Raw genomic sequence first — 20,729 nt, forward strand, 5'->3', positions numbered from 1 at the left:
AATTTGAAAAAGCAAAACTCTGTTGTATGAAATGAAGAGTCAAGATTTCTGAAAATAACCTCTACAAATACTAAGGGACTTTAAATTTAATTCTCATCACAAAGAAAACGGCTATACTTCAGTTGTGGTCTTTTTACAATTCATTCTTATCCTCTGATAAACAAACTATCTACATTGAATCCATGGCCAAGAATAATGTCACCACAGTAACTGAATTCATCCTAATAGGTGTTAATGACCACCCCAAATTGGAGATTCCCCTCTTTCTGGTGTTTCTTAGCTTTTATCTTATCACCATCCTTGGAAACTTGGGCATGGTCATTCTTATCCATGTAGATATTCAACTTCATATTCCAATGTACTTCTTCCTAAGCCATCTCTCCATGTTGGATGCCTGCTATACTTCAGTCATCACCCCTCAGATCCTGGCCACACTGGCTACAGGCAAAACAATCATCTCCTATGGTCGTTGTGTTGCCCAGTTCTTCTTCTTCACTATCTGTGCAGGTACAGAATGTTTCCTGCTGTCTGTGATGGCGTACGATCGCTATGTTGCTATTAGCAATCCACTGCTCTACACTGTGGCTATGGGCCCTAGAAAATGTTGGAGTTTAGTAGTAGGAGCATATGTCTGTGGAGTATGTGGGGCCATCCTGCGTAGCACATGCACCTTCTCTCTATCCTTCTGTAAAAATAATCAGATCAATTTTTTCTTTTGTGACCTCCCACCACTGTTGAAACTGGCCTGTAGTGACACAAGAAATGTTGAAATTATTATTGTCTTCTTTGGGAATTTCGTAATTTTGGCCAATGCCTTAGTCATTGTCATTTCCTACCTGCTCATCATCAAAGCTGTCATGAGAATGAAGTCTTCAGGAAGAAGAGCAAAGACTTTCTCAACATGTGTCTCCCACCTCACTGCTGTGGCTCTTTTATTTGGGACACTCATCTTTATGTACATAAGAAGTGGTTCAAAAAAATCCCTGGAAAAAGATAAAGTTGTGTCTGTCTTTTACACTGTGGTCATTCCCATGCTGAACCCAGTAATCTACAGCCTAAGAAACAAGGATGTCAAGGCTGCATTCAAGAAGGTTACTAGTAAATTCCAGGTCTCCCACAGCATACAACATTGAGTGAGAGGCTTCTCATCTTAGTAAATTTTTTCAATGTATCCTAATAGACACCAGAACTACATGCATGCTGTACCCATGAACACTGATCAAGCAGACAAGTCATTACAGGCAAGGAAATGTATGAATGTGGTAAACTTTTATCTAAAACATTTTGCAATACTTTATTCTTATCCCCATTCCTAACTTTCAGTTCATCCTGTCAGTCAACCCCTGCTTCCCCTTACTCTTTAGAGAATCTAAGGCCCAGGAATGCTTCACCTGAACCTAATCCTTAACACACTTTTCTGTTGGTTTTGCTCCTCTTAACATTACTATGTTTTCTATATCAAAAAAAAAAAAAAAAAAATTGGCCAGGTGGTGGTGGCACAAGCTTTTAATCCCAGCACTTGGGAGGCAGAGGCAGGCAGATTTCTGAGTTCAAGGCCAGCCTGGTCTACAGAGTGAGTATCAGGACAGCCAGGACTACACAGAGAAACCCTGTCTTGGAAAAAAAATTATCTGAGAATCTAATTGAACTAATTGCACCTTTCTGGTTTTTTCTTAATATGTCACCCCAAACTCCAAGAAGTATTGTACAATGTCTTCTTACTTGTTCATGTCAGAAGAAGTTGAAAATTCTAGTTAATAACTTACTAGCTTTCTTTTTTCATGTTAATATGGTATCATTAAGATGAAGTTAAGCAGTTACTTATGTGAAGGGTTCCACAAAGGCCAAATGTAGATTCTGAAGGACACAAGACTTGCTACTGCTTCTAACCATAAAGTCTAACTTATAAGAAGTTCTCACCAGGTACTGTATAGGTACATGGATTTTAGTGAGCACAGAGACATATACACAACTGAATTATACATTTTCTCTGGGAACAGAGATTTCCTGTAAATGATTGTAACTCCTTCATGAAACTATGAAATCTTTCAGAGCAATGCATATTTTTTTATTTCTACATTCAAAGTTGGAAGCAAATTAATGCTTAGATCACTCCTTTTATAGATATCTTGTGAATGACATACATAGTCCTGTTTGCATTTCATAGTAACTCTGTCAAGCAAATGAAGATTTGGTTAAATAAAAAATTTCTAACCAATGACTGTCCCAAATTGAGACACATCCCCTAGCAATCACTGACACTGTTAATGACACTGTTATGCTTGCAGACAGGATACTAACATAACTGTCCAGTGAGAAGATCCACCCAACAGCTGACCAAAACAGGTGTAGAGACCCATAGCCAAACATTAGATGGAGCTCTGGGAGTCTTGTGGAAGAGCTGGGGGAAAGTCTGAAGGACCCAAAGAGGGCAGGGACACAAGTATCAACTAATCTGGACCCTGGAGTCTCCCAGAAACTGAAACACCAACCAAAGAGTAAGCATGTACTGGACATAGACGCCCCTGTACATAAATAGAAAAGGTTCTGCTTGTTCTTCATGCAGGTCCCCTAATAACTGAGCAGGATCTGTCTATGACTCTAGTGCCTGCCTCTGGATCACAATCCCTGAACTGGGCTGCTTGGTCATACCTCAGTGAGAGGTCCTGCAGTTACTTGATGTGTATTTGGGGAAGGGGATACCTGGGGGTTCCCCCTTCTCAGAAGAATATGATAGGGAGAAAAGGGGAGGACTTGTGAGAGAGAGAATTGAAGGAAGGGGACTGATAATAAAATATAAATAAATAAATAAGTAAATAAATAAATAAATAAATGAAAAAAGATTTCTATGTTGCAATTAGGAAACATTTCCTCACTTTCCTGTCAACTCTTTCAGCCTTCTCTTCTAACCCATGTCCATTTCTTTGTGTAAGATGCTGATCCCCAAGAACAGTGTCTATCAGAGAACCCCAGGGATCCACTGGACTAAGAATCAGATACGAAACACTAACTAAATTTCCTCTTCTACATTATTCTTTGCCCATACTTACTCTTAGTGCTACAGCACCATTCTCTGAGGAACAACTCCTCCTACCATATCTCCATTTACTGAGGAATACACTTCTTGGTACAAACCTAGGGTAGCCCTAGATTTTCATATCAGTCTAGACTGGTTATTTTCCTACTGCATCCTGCATGAAGGAACCCCTCCTGCTAACACATTTCAGTGCTCTGGGTACTTAACCTCTTAGTTCAGAAAATATACCTCTAGGTTTTTCCCACAGCCTACCTGAGGTTTTTTTTTTCCTAATAAGTCTCTGGTTTTTTTATGCCATTCCCAGAGCAGAAGCTCTCTCTACTGAAGAACCCACAGCCATCATGATTTCCTAGGCTCCAGGAAGGGGAACAAGAATCAAAGTTTAGAACATCCAACAAACAAACAAAAAGGATAAGACTTAACACCAAGAAACACCTAAATATCATAATTCTGGATATTTAGACCTTAGAACAAAATCACAAACAGAAACACTGAGAACAATGGCTCCAGCAGAACACAATAATCTTAATTCATTAGACCCTGAAAAATGCAATATAGTAGAAGCACAAGACAAGAACTTCAAATACTTGACAGTATTGAAATGCCCAAGAACTTTAAAGATGATATTTAAAAATACCTAAATGAATACCAAAAATCAGAAAGGAAAAGTTGAACAAAATAATGAAAAGAGTTTATAATTTAAAAAAAAAAAACTAGGAATAAAATTGCTATAGGGAAACCCAAAATGAAATAAAACTGGAAATAAATAGTGTAGGATATCAAACAAAAGCCTTAAAACCTTAGATCTGGGCCTAACCAACATATTACAAGTCATAGAAATCTAAGTTATTGAAGACAAAATGAAAGGAATAGTTTCCTTAGTGACAGAACATGTTGAATCTTAAAAATTTCAGGCTAAAGATGTACAAAAAAAATGATATGGAAATGATGGAAAGACCAAATCTATGAAAAAATAGAAACCAAGGAACACAGCTCAACACCAAAGATAGACATTACTCAAGATAAAGGGTGCATAAACCTATTCAAAACAAATAAAAATAAGAAGCAAATTGTTATAAATATTTTAATAAATAACATAATGGAAGTCAAAGTAAAATTAATATAAAAAGAAATGGGGAAGGCAGTACATGCTCATCAAACAAACAAATCCACCAAGTTGGCATTTCAAATCTTAAAATGTGTAGCCCAAACACAAGAGAAACCAAATTTGTAACAGAAAAAATTACACTAGCACAAATTACATATTGACCCTCACACACTGACAGTAGAAGGCTTGAATACCTCACTCTCACCAACTGACATGTCATCCTGATGAAAACTACACAGAAATAATAGAGCTAATAGACTTTCTACATCAAATGGCCTTAACAGATATTTACAGAATATTTCACACAAACTAAAAGAATATACCTTCTTCTCAGCACTTCATGAAACTTTTCCCAAAATTGACCATATGCTCAGACACAAATTAAGTTTCAATAAATATAAGAAAATTGAAATAACTTGTGAACCCTATCAGACCACCATGGAATAAAAATAGATATTGTCATCAACAACAATGGAACCAAAAAACAAAAAACAAAACTTACAAACTCACAGAAATAGAACAACTGTATACTGAATTCTGGGCTTAACACTAATATATGTTACTAGAAATGCAAACTGACAAGTGTGATTCTAGGTAGTATACGGCCACAAAGGTAGTACCATTTGGATTATAGGACCTACTTTTATAGAAATATGCAAAGACATGCACACAAATCTAGTGTCCCTGCTGATCTCTATTTGACACCAAGTATGTGGTAGACACAATGTTACACTGGTCCTGAGATGAGAGAGGAGTGCAAAACAATAAAAATAAAGAAAAAATTAAAGATTTTCTAGAATTCAATAAAAATGAATACACTAGAGATCTAAACTAATAGGATAGAAGGAACCTGGTGCAAGGAGAGAGTTCATAGCACTCAGTGAGTAAATGAAAAAAATCAGTGAGAGATAATATAAGCTACCGAATCACACATCTGCAGGCCCTAGAATACAAAAAGAAGTAAAACACACCCAAGAGGAGTAGATGGCAAGAGATAATCAAAATGAGGGTTGAAATCAATAAAATAGAAACAAAGAGAACAACATAAAGAATTAATGTACAAAAGAGTTGGTTCTTTGAAAAAAATCATCAAGATAGAAAAACCCTTACCCAAACTAAACAGAAGAAAAAAAGTTCAGAACTAGGTTGTTTTAGAGCAGGGTTCTACAGGAAGATTTAATACCAACTCCTCATATTATTCTACAAAATAGAAACAGAGTCTAATTCATTTAATGGACCCATAAGTTACCATGATACACAAACCACATAAGAACTAAACAATGAAAAATAATTACAAATCAATTTTCCCCATAAACACAGATGCAAAAACACACAATGAAAAATTTGCAAACCAAATCCAATAAAACATCAAATTCTCAATTCTGAACATATATGCCCCAAATGCAGTAGCACCCATATTCATAAAAGAAACATTACTAAAGCTTCAAACATACATTAAATCCCACAAATAATAGTGGGAGGCTTCAACACCCCACTCTTACAGGTGATTGAAACAGAAACTGAAAAGAGACACCATGAAACAAATAGAGGTTATGAACCAAATTAATTTAACAGATATCTACAGAACATTTCACCTTAAACAAAAGAATACAACTTCTTCTCAGTACTTTATGGTACCATCTCTATAATTGGTAACAAAACAACCCTCAACTATTAGCATAGCATGACAGAAGAAACAATACAGTGAGTTAATGAATATCAGGGAAATTTGAAAATTTTGACAGTCTTGCCAGAGCAAAAAGACAATCTAATGAAGCAGAGGGTTGGGGAAGTATACTTACACTGCATACTAATGGCACTGACCAACCAATTATACATCTAAAGGGAAGTGAAAAGCCATGTATCACAATTCACAGTAGCTGATTGATAGGATCATTTATAGAAATAATTTGTAATGTTGATTAAAATCAAGGCAAGAAACAAGGGTAGTCCAACTCAATTCAAGTGAGCCAACTCAAAATCTGATTCTGTAAATAAAGAAGTAGACTAACAGTAGTTACCAGTGCCAAGTGACAAACTGGGAATGAAAAAAGATGAGGAAAAAGAAAATGGAATTATTGAGCACAAATTTCACCACTTTGTGCTTCACACTCTTCAACACTTACTTGCTTCCTCTGTTTAAGGTAACAGCATACTCACTAGGAACTATCAGCAGTAAAAACAAAATTGACTTGTCCTTTCGATCAATTTTGCAAAGTTTGAGACATTTGGAATCTACCAGTAACCTTTCTGAAGGCAGCCTTCACATCCTTGTTTCTCAGGGTATAGATAAGAAAGTTCAACATGGAGATGATGGCATTGTAGAACACAGATACTTCCTTGTCTTCCTCTAGTGATTTGACTGAGCTGCTCCTTATGTACATGAAGATGAGGGTCCCAAAGAAAAGACCCACAGCAGTAAGATGGGAGGTGCATGTGGAGAATGTTTTACCTCTTCTACCTGAGGACTTCATCTTTATGACAGCCTTGATGATGAGCAAGTAGGAAATGAGTATGATCAAGGCATTGGCCAAAATGACAAAGTTCCCAAAAAAGACAATTATAATCTCAATGTTTGTTGTGTCACTGCAGGCCAGCTTCAGAAGGGGTGGGAGATCAAAAAAGAAGAAATTTATATGATTATCTTCACAGAAGATGAGGAAAAAGGTCCATGTGGTTCTTAAGAATGACCACAAACAACCCACCAACATAGACTCCAGCCACCAAACTCCAGCATCTTTTAGGACTCATGGCTACAGTGTAGAGCAGTGGGTTGCTAATAGAAACATAGCAATCATAGGCCATCACAGACAGCAGGAAACATTCAGTAGCTGCACAGATGGTGAAGAAGAATTGAGTAGCACATTGGCCATAGGAGATGATCATTTTGTTTTGGGCCATTGTCGTCAGAATCTGAGGGGTGATGACTGAGATGTAGCAGGCATTCAGTACAGAGAGATGGCTCCAGAAGAAATACATTGGGGTGTGAAGCTGTATATCCATCTGTATAAGAATGATCATGCCTAAATTTTCCAAAATGGTGATGAGATAGAAACAGAGAAACACCAGAAACAGGGACCTCCCACTTAGGCTGGTCAATAAAGCCCATGAGAACAAACCTGGTTACTGTTGAGGTTATTCTTAGTCACAGAACCAATGTGGATTTTTAATCTGAAGATGAGAGTGAAGTAAAAACAAGTACAAAGTCACAAAGTCATTTTCTCTATTCTAGACGTTGAGTTTACAACTAAGAGCTTATTTAAAAACCTTATTCTTCTAGAGCAGTTCCTATATTTGATAGTGCTAAGCTTCCTGCTTAGAATAATTTGGTTTATGCTTGGAATTTTCAGTGAAGACATATGTGAGCCTCAGGTTTAGAATCAATCAAGGCAACATGTATTCCAACCTTATCATTTGTATCACACACTTACTCTATGATGTATGATGATGGAATCTGTCTGTCCATACCTTTCACCCAGTGACCTACATTTAACATTTCCTGACACTTGAATCCATATGAAGTCTTCTTTCATGCTATTTTTACAGAAGTTTAAAGATGATAGATTTTATCTTTATCTTGTTTCTGGAACACACATAATATATATTTTTCTGATTATATATTTCTTTAAGCAGTCTGAGAAAAATGCCTACTCAGGAACCAGCAAGACTGCTCAGATTATAAAGGCACTTACACAGGCTGGAAAATGTGAATTAATTCCTATATCCCACACAGTGTGTGGAGAGAACCAACTCCAGAGGGTTGACCCTTTATCTCCTCAGGTGTGTTATTGCCTGTGCAGGCCTGAATACTGGACACACACACACACACACACACACACACACACAGAGAGAGAACTCACATACACATGGATGGATAGATAGATAGATAGATAGATAGATACATACATACATACATACACACACACACACACACACACACACACACACACACACACACATACATACTTAGATAGATACATAGATAGATACTTCCTTAAGAAGTCCTAAATGGTTGTTCTATTTTTCTCTGCACTCAATTCTTTAGCACTTGACTCAGAGGCTACCATATTCAACATACTGTCTTTCATTTGTCATTTTACCTGTGGCTTTGGTAATCTATCTTGACTTTTCTAGCTCAATTTTTTATATATAAAATGAAAAAAAATGTATGTCTCTATTATAAGGTTATTTTAAGTATTAAATAATTTAATATATGTAAAAGATATAGACTAATGTCCAGTTCAGAAAGAGCTACATAAAGTCATTTATTGTGAGTATTACTGATACTATTTAAACATTTAGATATGATCTATTTTTCTTTTTCTGAAATACATATTTCACTCATATAATTTTTTGTATTTACCTTTGTATATCATTAACAATGTATTTCAGATTATAAATTTCTAGAAATACAGATTCATATACTTAGGTATATTTGACACAATAAATGAGCTATTTTTGTCCTCTCACAAAATGAAATAAATTCTTCCTGGTTTATTTTTTCCTCTATTAAAAAGAACATTTGTCTTTTATCACATTACTGTAACAGTGCTTGGTTTTGTTTTTTGGTTTTTTTTTTTTTTTTTTTTTTTTTTTTTTTGTCTAGGCTTTCTGTACTTTGCCTGTGAGTGGTTTAGGAAAATGGTAAGTGGTGTTTCTCTATTATAATGACATATGTATCACGCACTGGTACTGATACTGGGAAAAGTTTTAAAACATCAAGCAAAATTAGTGTTCCACTCCTATACATTGTCAGTTTTTCAAAATAATTGCATTTAATTTGCTTTACAGTGTGTTTTGGCAAATTTTCTATTTCCTACAGTTTCTTATTGCCATATGGCACAAGTGTGGGTCACATCATTCATCCCACGTGAATAGATATTGACCATTTTCTACGTGTATTCTGCCTCATCAGAAAAGTTCCTAAGATTTTGACAACTACTTCAAGGAAACTCAGATAATATTTCCTTACTTCAAAGGCATTGATACCTAAATATTTTACAGATTAGTGTCAATAAGATCATTAGACAATTTATGGAAGAAAAAATAAAACCAGATATAAAGATACCCCCACTGACTTGACATTCAGGCAAATCACTATCCATTTTAAACATCCCTGGCTCCATTACCCTACACAGCTCCCTTAGAACCATTTGGCCATTATTTTAGAGCCACATCCTTCATCATGACATACAGATTGAAATTATAGATATCAACTCTATTAATTCTATAACAAAAATGTGATCATACAAAATAAATTACTAAGAAATTATTTTCAATAAGCTTAACTATGAATTTTGTTTGCTGTAATGATATAAGGTTGTCATTTAGTAAAACCCAAAATAAAAATGTCTTACTTAACATAATGTATCTCAACCACTTTGTATGTATTTATACCCACAAACCTCTATGTATGCCTCCACACTCCTTCATGTTTAAACATTTCCTATGTGTCTTACTTATACATATATGTATATATTAAGTGTGTAACTTTAGAAGTGGTTTAGTGAATAAGAATTTTAATTTTTTTCCAAAATGTGAATGTGTTTACCTAAGTTTTTTAGATATTTCCCTGGAAAACTTTCAAGGTGACACTGGTGATATCACTTTTGTATTATTCAACTTAAAAGGTTTGAGTCAAATCAAGTTGGTTTGATCCTAGAGCAAAGGGAGGCTACAGCCTTACTGAATGCAGTAATATATTGTGAATTGTGAGCATTTTTTAAAAACTCTAGTTATTTATGACCTGAAATTATTATTTACAATATATAATGAAGAACATTAGATTCATGAAGGAACAAGAGATATGTTATCTAAAATTAACTTTTTAAAAATAAATTAAGACTAAAAAATGTACTTACATTAACCTTCAATCTCCTCTCAACCTCTTCCTTTTATTTGTTGCAACGGTTGAGTCCATGAGAGGTGGGAGTGTTGTCATAAAAAATGATCAAAGCTATCTTTCATCACCTTACCAGAATCAGTCTCATAAAACATTACTAAACACTGAGCCTTTGCTTAGACTCAGGTAGCAGGTAGATGCTGAACGTGATAAAGTTATTATTTCCTACCAACATGATAATCCTATATTAAAAACTTCAATTGTTACTTTTATTTTACAGATAAGAAAAACAAATCCTAGATACATTAAACAATCTTTCTGAAATATCACTAAAAGGATATTTAGATTCTACCTCAATTCCCTGACTGCATTTAAACTAACTTAGGCCTTGCTTTTCTAAACATTGGTGTCTTGTTCGTGGAACACCTGCTCTGGGCCAATCACAACATGGCATGTTCTGTGCACATTATCTCACACAATCCTGTGACCCCAGAATATAGGTGTTATTTAACCCTTGCAGAGACTAAGATTAAGTGGATAAAGATGAGTAAATCTGAATTCTAACCTAGTTTTAGCATATTCCAAGGATGAAACTCTAATATGTACATGCTGTACAATTTTTCTTACAAACCCTGAGACCCTAGAAAATAGATGTCATTTTGTCCTTAAGAAGACTGAAGATAAATAGGTAAAGAAGTTTTCTGAGATCAAAGCAACAAGTAAATCTGGAATCTAAACTAGGTTTAATTTATTCCAAACATTAGCTCTAATATATGTTGTCATCCCACCTTTCATCCCAGATAAAAGTGGGCTGAACTCACATTTTCAGGCAAATCTCAAAACTAGGCCCTATACTCTGAAACAGCCTCACTAAAGAAGCTGTATGTTCTAAAAGTATATAGTGATACCCGAGTCCAAGGAAATTAAAGCTGGTATTTGCAAAACAAAATGATTCCTATATACCTATATATTTTAGATTAAAATTGGAATGGCAGCTTTGGTGCCTTAAGAAAAGGAGGTCTGGAGCTTGAGAGACATCTTATTATTTAAAAGCACTGGCTATTCTTCAGGTGACTTGGTTTGCATCCCTATCACCCACACGGCACCTCACAAACATCTATAACTGCAGTTCCATGGAATCTGATGCATTCTTCTGGCCACTGCTGATACCAAGTCCATATATGGTTCACAAAATACATGTATAAAAAACCATTAATACACATAAGTTAAGAGAAATTTAAAAGGTCCAAAAACGATGACCTTATTTTATACATAATTTGCATTTAATAGTTTTTGTCTGGAAATACCCACTATCTTTCCAGCTTCCACAGGTAGTAGATTTGTCCTGTTCAACTCAGAGCCTTTGAAATAAAATTAGCAGGTCATTATGAATTTATAAAAAGTAGCTGAGATGACACACACACACATTTCAACATAACTGATCCATTTTGGGATTTCTTCTTGCATAGCAAACTAGTAGGTGTTTAAAATGCTTTGGGGAATGTAGGAGCTACAAACGTAAAAATTTCCCTAGAATCATAAATCCACTCCAGGGACAACAGCTAAGACTTCTGGTGAAACCTCACACACACTTACACTTTACCTAGCACTTTCTCTCAAGCAGAGGCTTATTTTCACATCTTCCCATCTTTTAGAGGATGACACCTAAATTCGAGATTAAATGTCAGTTCTTAAGGCTTTTAGGTTCTGGAGCTCAAAAGCAGCTTCTGCAGGGATTAAGCATGTTTTGCTGAGTTAGTCAGAATATGGCCTAAAAGTCAGATCTGAGGCCTTTACATAAAATCTCTCCATATTTCTTATGTTCTTAGACTCTCTCTAGTTACAACTCAAGCCTGAAACTCAACAGCACTATCTACTCCAATTTTCAAGCATGGTTTTGACTCAGGAAGCAACAAATCTGAAGTGGTTTAAATATGCTTCAGTTGCCTCTGCCCTGAGGAGTTTGCTCACCCACCTTCCCAAAAGATCCATGCCCAGCATTCTACAGGCACCTTTCTTTGTTCCAGTTGTCACCTATTTTCTGCTTCTGGAACCCATAATCATGTGTGTTAGAGCCATATAATTTGACTGAGTTGCATTTGTATTTTTCTGTCCATGATTATTTATTGGTGGTAAGTCTTGTTTCTTCAGCTTCATAGTAATTTCTTGAAGTCTATTAACCACATAGGTCCTCTTCAGTAGACTCCTAGCCTGTTTGTTTTCACCTACTTAGTATTCTAGCATTTGAAATATTCTAGCATAAACAGTGATAAAGATGATATATATCACATATGCTACTAAGTATCAATGTTTGGATAAATACTTTGATAATTAGCAAGCATTTGGCCTAGCCAGTGTTTTGAGGTTACAGATGCCAGATGATAAAAAGGTATGTTGTAAAGAAGGTGTTCTAAAGATCAAGACCTGATGTGTACCTTAAGGATTTGCACCCCATATGTGTTCACAAAATTTGTCGTCTCTTCCTGAAATTAAATGTATTTTGAAACTATTGTATATAAGAGTATATCTACTGATATTTATGTTTCCTATATATACACTACTGTGAATTTTTGGACAGGGATGAGAAAGTGAAGAGGATATGCAGAAATGAGAATATTCCATTTATTATCAACAGGTGAGCTTATTGTTAAACTGAGTGTGAAATGGTTATTATTCATTTCTTTTTTGGAAATGATTGGAAAAATCAACAAATTTGGTATATTTTTCTTGTTATTAAGATTAAATATCATGCTAGAACTTCCATTTGGATTTAAGAGAAAAATTAAATCTTTATTGAGTATTTTTTACCTATATCTTATATTAAGTTTCTAAACCCATATACCTACACCAGAGGTTCAGCAAATACTGCAGAAGATAGAATGGGAATATTTTAAGAGGCAGTTCAGGAAGTTTGCTCTGAGATGATATCTCCCAGTAATATCAGAAAATGCACCCATAAAGTCTCAGCAACATGACTTCTCAGACATGAGCTAAACAATATCAGACATGGGAAAACTAATGACAGAAAGCTGTTGAGGCCGTAACCTTATCCAAAGAATTACAGACAACTAATGAATTCTCAGACCATGAGAACTGATCTTCCCCCAAAAGAGCACACCAATTGACTATCCAATACCAAATGGCAGCCCTGAAAACATCCAAGCAAGTAACACTATACAAACTGAGCATTTAATATTTAGTAATATATATATATATTCATGAAATATACATATGTAATAACTAACAGTCTATGAGAAACAGACCATACTTGAAAGAGTACAAGAAGTGGTAGATGGCAATGTTTGGTAGGAGAAGATTGAAGGGATAAATGTGGTTATACTATAATCTTAAAATTTTTTTTAAAAACTGAAAATAATTGAATCTCGGTCAGAGCTGGAGTATACATGTTTCACTGAGAAGTACTCAAAGAAGAAACATATGCAGGATAAAAACGAAGTACAAAATGGCTAAGTGCTGTCTTTCCATCTGGAATCTAGCATTGGCTTGATTCTTGAAGAACTCTAGAATGTGAATTATACTAAGTAAAGAATCTGACTTTCAGAATCACATGTCAATCAGTCTTTGACTGTATGTTGTTATCCAACAGCTTAGTAGAAATTTCTAGGAATTTTAGGGGAAAAAAATAGATACCTTTGTTGATGGAGAATTCTCCAGGGAAATATACAATTGAAAATAATTGGTAGTTAGTTCTCACAGAACTGTAGATTAATTTGGTAACTCTGATACTTAAATTCCAGACAAACTCAGAATTTATATCTGAGATTTATTAGAAACAGAAAATATGGGAAGTCAGAAGATGAGGCCAAGGGACAATATTTTAGGTTATTGAAGTAAATTTCTTCTGAAGCCATCAACTTTTTTATTTTTTATTGCTCATTTTATTTATTTACATTTCAAATGTTATGTCCCTTCACCTCCAAAAGACCCCTATGCTACAGGGGCATCTTTTGAGTATATGCCCAAAAGTGATATAGCTGGTTCTTCAGGTAGATTACAAATTTTCTGAGGAACCACCAGATTGATTTCCAGAGTGGTTTACAAGTTTCCTATCCCACTATCAATAGAGGAGTGTTCATCTTTCTTTACATCCTTGCCAACATGTGTTGTCAGCTGAGGTTTTTTCTTAGCCATTCTGATTGGTATAAGGTGGAATCTCAGATTTTTTAATTTGCATTTTCCAAATTACTAATGACATTGAACATTTCTTTAGGTGCTTCTCAGCCATTTGAGATTCCTATATTGTGAATTCTCTGTTTAGTTCTATACCCTATTTTTTTATTGTATTTTTGGTTTTTTGGTGGTTAGCTTATGGAGTTTTTTATATATTTTAAATATTAGCCCTCTATCAAATGTGAGGTTAGTGGAGCCTTTTTTCCCAATCTCTATGCTGCCAATTTGTCCTATTGACTATGTCCTTTGCCTTACAGAAACTTTCCAGTTTCATGAGGTCCCATTTATCAATTCGTAATCTTAGAGCCTGAGCCACTGGAGTTCTGTTTAGGAAATTTGCCCCTGTGCCAATCAGTTTGAGGCTCATTCCCATTTTCTCCTCTATTAGTTTCACTGTATCTGGTTTTATGCTGAGGTCCTTGATCCATTCGTACTTGAGCTTTGTGCAAGATGATAAATATGGATCTATTTTCATTTTTCTACATACAGATTGCCAGTTAGATCAGCACCATTTATTGAATATGATTTCATTTTTTCATTGTATATTTTTGGTATATTTTCATTGTATATCTTTGTCAAAGATCAAGTGTCCATAGTGGGCAGTTTTATTTCTGGGTGTTCAGTTCTTTTGCATTGATCAACATGTCTGTTTCTGAACCAATACCATGCAGTTTTTAATCAGTATTACTCTGTATCATAGTTTGAGGTCATGGATGGTTATTTCCTCTGAAGTTCTTTTATAGTTAATTTTTTTCACTAATCTGGGTTTTTGGCTTTTCTAGATGAATTTCAGAATTGCTGTTTACATATCTTTGAAGAACTGTGAAGGGATTTTGATGAGGACTGCATTCAATGTGTAGATCGCATGCATGGTATACTTACTAATAAGTGGATATTAGCCAAAATAGTAGAGAATACCCAAGATACAATCCACAGAATCCAAGAAAGTTAACAAGCCGCAGTGCCTATGTGAGGATGCCTCAATCACACTTGGGAGGGAGAAGAAGCCAATGACAGGAGAGGAAAGGAGGGAGGGTCCTGGTTGGAAAAGGGGACAGGGAGGAGAAGAAGGTAACATGATCAGGTATTGGAGGGAGAGCAGGACTGAAATCCTGAGGACCAGCAGAAAGAATGGAAACCAACAACCTCTGGAGATAGAAGGTGGGGGGATCCTCTAGGAAGAGGAGACCTGGGAGGTGAGCGATTCACAGAACTCAAAGGGAGAGAACTTAGATAAAATTCCCTACAGTAGAACGAGGTAACTTGTAGAATCTAACTCCAGTAGAAAAATAAGGTACCAAGTGGAGGGATGGAGTGGCCACCCCACAGTCAAAAACTCTGACCCAAATTTGTTCCTGTCTGAAAGAACTGCAGGGACAAAAATGGAGAAGAGCTTGAGGAAAAGGAGGTCCAGTGACAGGCCCAAATTGGGATCCATCTCAAGAGGAGGCTCCAAGGCCTGACATTATTACTGATGCTAAGGTATGCTTACAAACAGGCCTATCATACCTCTGAAAGGCCCAACAAGTAGCTGAAAGAATCAGATGCAGATATTTATACCCACCCAATGGACAGAAGTTGGTTATCCCTGTGGTTAAATTAGGGAAAAGCTGAAGAAGCTGAGGAGGATAGTGACCCTATAGGAAGACCAGCAGACTCATTTAATCTGGATCTCTGAGATCTCTCAGACACTGGAAGCATACACCAACTGATATGAGGCCCCCAACACATATACAACCGAAGACTGTGTAGTCTGGACTCTGTCAGAGAAGTTGCACCTAACCCTCAAGAAACTTAAGGACCCAGCAAATGGGAAGGGCTGGTGGTGTGGGAGTGGAAAATGGTGACATCCTTTGGAGATGAGGGTGGAGGAGGAGGTATGGATGTGGAACAGAGTGGGACTGGGGGGGGGGATAAAGTCTGGACTGTAAAAAAAAAAGATTAAAGAATAAATAAAATAAAAACAAAAAAATATAGTTCAAATAAACTGACTCAACAAAACAGAGGATGAAGCCAATGTGGATATGAGCTGAGTTACAAAACAACTATGAGGCAATGTCTTACAACCTCTCCTCATGCATGTGCTAATATCACTCAACACAAAATTGGTTGAACAACAAAGATCTCATTTATACCTGCTCTGCACTGCATGCAGCCAAGCCAGAGAGAGTCCAAAGGAGGGAACTCTGGTTTATGCCACTCAGTATAGGGTCAATGGTCAGAAATTCACTCCAAAAGTTATTAAAGTAAAAAATATAAATATTGTTAATTTGCTGGTATAGAGGATATATCCAGGGGTTGTGCTTTTTCGCAGTTAATAATTTATTCTGGGTGTAGTAGCAACTCTCTACAAAGCACTCTGTGTCCCTGGACCAATTATATAACTTCTAAACTATGGACCTCAATTCTGTGATATTCTATCCACCTTGAATATTGAAACTATTTAACAAAAAGTGTACAGCTGATTTTATATAGTAAGCAACAAAACAATCTCAGATTCATAAATCCCAAAAACAGTAATATAAGAAACATTAAAGTAATTCTTCCAACAATTGTTAATCACACAGTCCTGAATTTCAATAGGTGAGATATAAATGAAATTTCAAACAAATAATACGTGTATACTCAGATATACTAAGAAAGATAATTAACAAGTCTCAAGTTGATGAAAAAAGTTAAATGAAATAATAAAGTTGGTGTGACCTAAAAGAGAAATTCAATAAATATTTAACTGAAATATTTGAAATATAAATTATATTAAGTCAAAGAATAGGGAATGTGGAAAGACACACCAATACAATGTCGAGAGAAAATTATAGAAAATATGAGCTGAAAGACAAAATAAAAGAATGAAAATAACCAATGTGAACAGTGGGACAATATTAATACAAAAGTTGGGCCAGCAAAATGGCTCAGTGAGTTAAGGAGATTGCTACAGAGCTTTACCTACCTGAGTTCAATCTCTACAATCCAAGTAATGGAAAAAAGGAGCCATCTCCTTGCAAGTTGTCCTCTGACCTCAATAAATATTCCCAGTATATGTCTGTCAACTCAAAATTCTTTAAGGAAACTTACAAGATAAATCGAAACTATGAAAATACTATATCTGATGATTATGGTTGATGCAGCCATCCACCCACCTTAAAAATATTAATCCAGAATTTCTCCTGTCAAAAGAAAATGCAGGGACAAAGAGTGGAGCAGAAAATGAAGAAAAGGTCATCCAAAGACCCCCACCTAGAGATTCATCCCACCTGCAAATACCAAACCCAGACACTATTGCTGAGGTGCAAAGAAGTCCTTACTGACAAGAGTCTGGCACAGCTGTCCCCTGAGAGGCTCTGCCATAGCAGATGTACACAACTAAACATTGGACTGTGCATGTGGACCCCAATGGAGAACTGAGGATAAGGACTGTGGTAGCTGAAAGGGTTTGCAACACCATACAAAGAACAACAGTAACAACCAAGGAGACCCCTCAAAGATCCCAGGGACTAAACCACCAAACAAACAGTACATGTGGGCAGGGTATGGGGGGACACCCACGTCTCCAGCAGGATATGTAGCAGAGGATTGCCCTATCTGGCATCAACGGGAGGAGAGACCCTCAGTCCTGTGGAGGCTTGATGACACTGGATAGAAGAAATATAGGGTACTGAGGCAGGAATGTGTGGGCGGGTGAGGGAGCATCCTCATAGAGGTAGGCGGGGCGATGAGGGGAGAGGTGCCTTGTGGAGGGGGAGCTAAGAAGGAGGATAACATTTGAAATATAAATAACCAAAAATAATAAAAAAAATAAAAATTTTATTCTAATGGAATAGAATGTTTTAACACATTACTTTAAAATTAATATAAAAATGTGTTATTATTATAACACATTATACAAATTATTCAAAATTAAGAAAAGTTATATACTCTAAATAAAAAAAAGCATTTAGAGCATCAAACAGATAAGACCATAACAGAATAGAGATTTTTTATCATATAATAATTAAAGTACTAGATAAACAGCAAAAGGAAATATATTTTAAATGGTAAGAAATACAAAGTTACACATAAAAGTATGCTTATAAATTTCTGAATAGAAACCTTATAAGACAGAGGTTACAATGCTATATCTCAAGTTCTAAAAGACAACTGTCAATCAAAACTATTATACCTAGCAAAGCAACATCATCATTAAAACAGAAAAGAAGGGAAAAAAATCCATGATAAAAATGAGCTACATGTACTCATTACCATTCTGCTAGGTGTTCAAGATATTTGAAGGAAACCTTTGAATAGAAGACAAGAAATAAAAAATAAAAATTCATGAAGCTATTATAGGAAAGAACAAACCACAATGGAATAAAACCTATATTGCAGAAATAAACACAGAGCTCTACAGAATCAATAAAATGATAGAAATTAATATACATCTTCCTATAATAACTCTGAAAATTAATTTTCTTAATTATCCAGTCAGAAGACACAAACTATCAAACTGTGTAAAACAGTAGCAACCATCTCTTCATTGCCTTTAGGGTTAAATGACAGAAAAGTTGGACCAAGGAAATAGATTTAGGAAACAAGCAACTGTTTTGATTTTACTGTCTGGAAAAATGAACTTCAAACAAAAATTCAGAAAAAAGAAATCACTTCAGATCAATTAAGAGAACAATCCATAAAGAAGACATTTTAAGGTTAAATATATACACACTGAATGTGAGTGTACCCATAGACAACACAAATACTACTTGGTGTAAAGTCAAAATAATACTAGTTGACTTCAAAACTCTACTTAAACCTATTGGCATGTCAACACAGAAAAAAATAAACAAAAATATCTTAACAAAAAGACAAATTATATCAAACAGACTTACTAAACACATACATACCACTCCATTAAAACACTACAGATTTCTGATTCCTCTTGGTGGACTAAAGAGCATTCTCTAAATAGATGACCTATTAGGACTGTCTGATAAATAGAGGAAACTAGTGAAATATTTACTTGTATTCTGTGTAACGATTACAGTGGAGTAATCAAGCTATAAATCAGGAACATAAAAGACCACAGAGTATACAGTAGCTTATGAAGATTAAAAACATACTATTAAATGATGAAAGAGTTGTTGAAAAAAATGAAACATGTAAAATAGTGTTGGATTGAGTGAAAATACCAAACACTACAGAGTAAAATTAAAGTAGTAGAAAGAAAGAAATATATAGTCTCTATATATCTATATTGAAAGAGAAGGGGATATCTCAAATCGCTGTTTTTTTCTGCTTTATTGCCACCTATACATTGCTTTAATCATCAATGTCACTTTATATTGTGAAATGGCATCTCGTTCCAACCAAAGAATGCACATTCAAAAGTGGGAGAATGAACATGGAAGGAAAATGTTCTGAGTGATGAGTTCCTACAGCAACATTCTATGAAAAAAAGTACCCATATATTAATGATCCTGACTAAGAGTTGTTTTTTAGTACATATTCAAGTCATTGGTTCAGCTATATTACTCATTGTGTGGTTGGAGTTTTCATGTGAAAATATCAAACTATTCATATAGTCATTAAACCCACCAATTTGTACTCACCAGTATAAACACTCTTGTTAGTATGAGGACATGATGCTTTTTAATTTTCATAAAGTCAGTTAGCAACTTAAAGTTTTAAGGTGAAAGTCCTGATTATTATGAAAATTAAAATGTTCTTTTTAATTCTACTAGCCATTTATATATTCTATGCTTGGATCAATTGTTTCCCAAGTCTGAATCTCTTTTTGTTTCTGTGTTCACAAAACAGATTGCAATGTTTACTAGCTTTACATGGGCCAAGTGCTTAACACAGAATCAATCAACAGAAAACTTGGCAGTCATAAATTCTAATTTTATGGTTATTTCCACATGGAAGGAAAAGAACTCATGTCTTTAAATTGACAGTCAGGTATTAAGAATTCTGTGTGCACAAAGCAATATGCTGAGTAAAGAAGACATATTGGAAGATGGAAAGATGGATCTGCAGTTAAGAGATATCTGATCCTACAGAGGATTCAGGTTCAGTTTCCAGCACCTAAAGGCAACTTACAACTATCTGTAATTCCAATCCCAGGTGATGTGATGCCCTCTTCTGTTCCCCACAGGGTACTGCACACACCCATGCATAGCCACATGCAGAGAAAACAACCAAACACATGAAATAAAAACTATGAAAAAAGAAACAAAAGAGTCAAATCAGCTCAACTCAAAGGAGTCCTAATATTTGACACATGAACTACATTAATATATGTAGCAACAAAGACAAGATGAAAATTGTGCCAGAAATTAGAATAAAAAACAGAAGATCCCTTAAACCTCCTCTAAGTGACGGTAAGTGAGAGCTCTAGGAGACAGACAGGGAAAAGTGTACTTCAATTGCTGAATATAAAATTTAAGACAAGTCTTTCCTGGAGCAACTTGGAAGCACTCTCTCTGTTCATGAGTAACTCATACATATATTAGTGGTATCTATTTAGATGTGAACGATATACATACAAAACTGATAAAGGAGAGGTAATCTCACTCAGT

The 20,729-nt window shown here is 35.4% G+C and overlaps 1 protein-coding gene and 1 pseudogene across 1 annotated transcript; one reads left to right on the forward strand and one right to left on the reverse strand.

Annotated features, from left to right (window-relative positions):
• Positions 1-1,133, forward strand: LOC117723050 (olfactory receptor 9I1-like). The gene has a single exon (XM_034522425.2). It carries the CDS (start codon positions 183-185, stop codon positions 1,131-1,133), a length of 951 nt encoding a protein of 316 aa, XP_034378316.1. The 5' UTR covers positions 1-182.
• Positions 1,134-6,349: 5,216 nt separating this feature from the next.
• Positions 6,350-12,665, reverse strand: LOC117694103 (olfactory receptor 9I1-like; annotated as a pseudogene).
• Positions 12,666-20,729: the final 8,064 nt, after the last annotated feature.

Source organism: Arvicanthis niloticus, chromosome 1, assembly GCF_011762505.2.
Source record: "Arvicanthis niloticus isolate mArvNil1 chromosome 1, mArvNil1.pat.X, whole genome shotgun sequence".
In the NCBI taxonomy this organism is placed as follows: Eukaryota; Metazoa; Chordata; class Mammalia; order Rodentia; family Muridae; genus Arvicanthis; species Arvicanthis niloticus.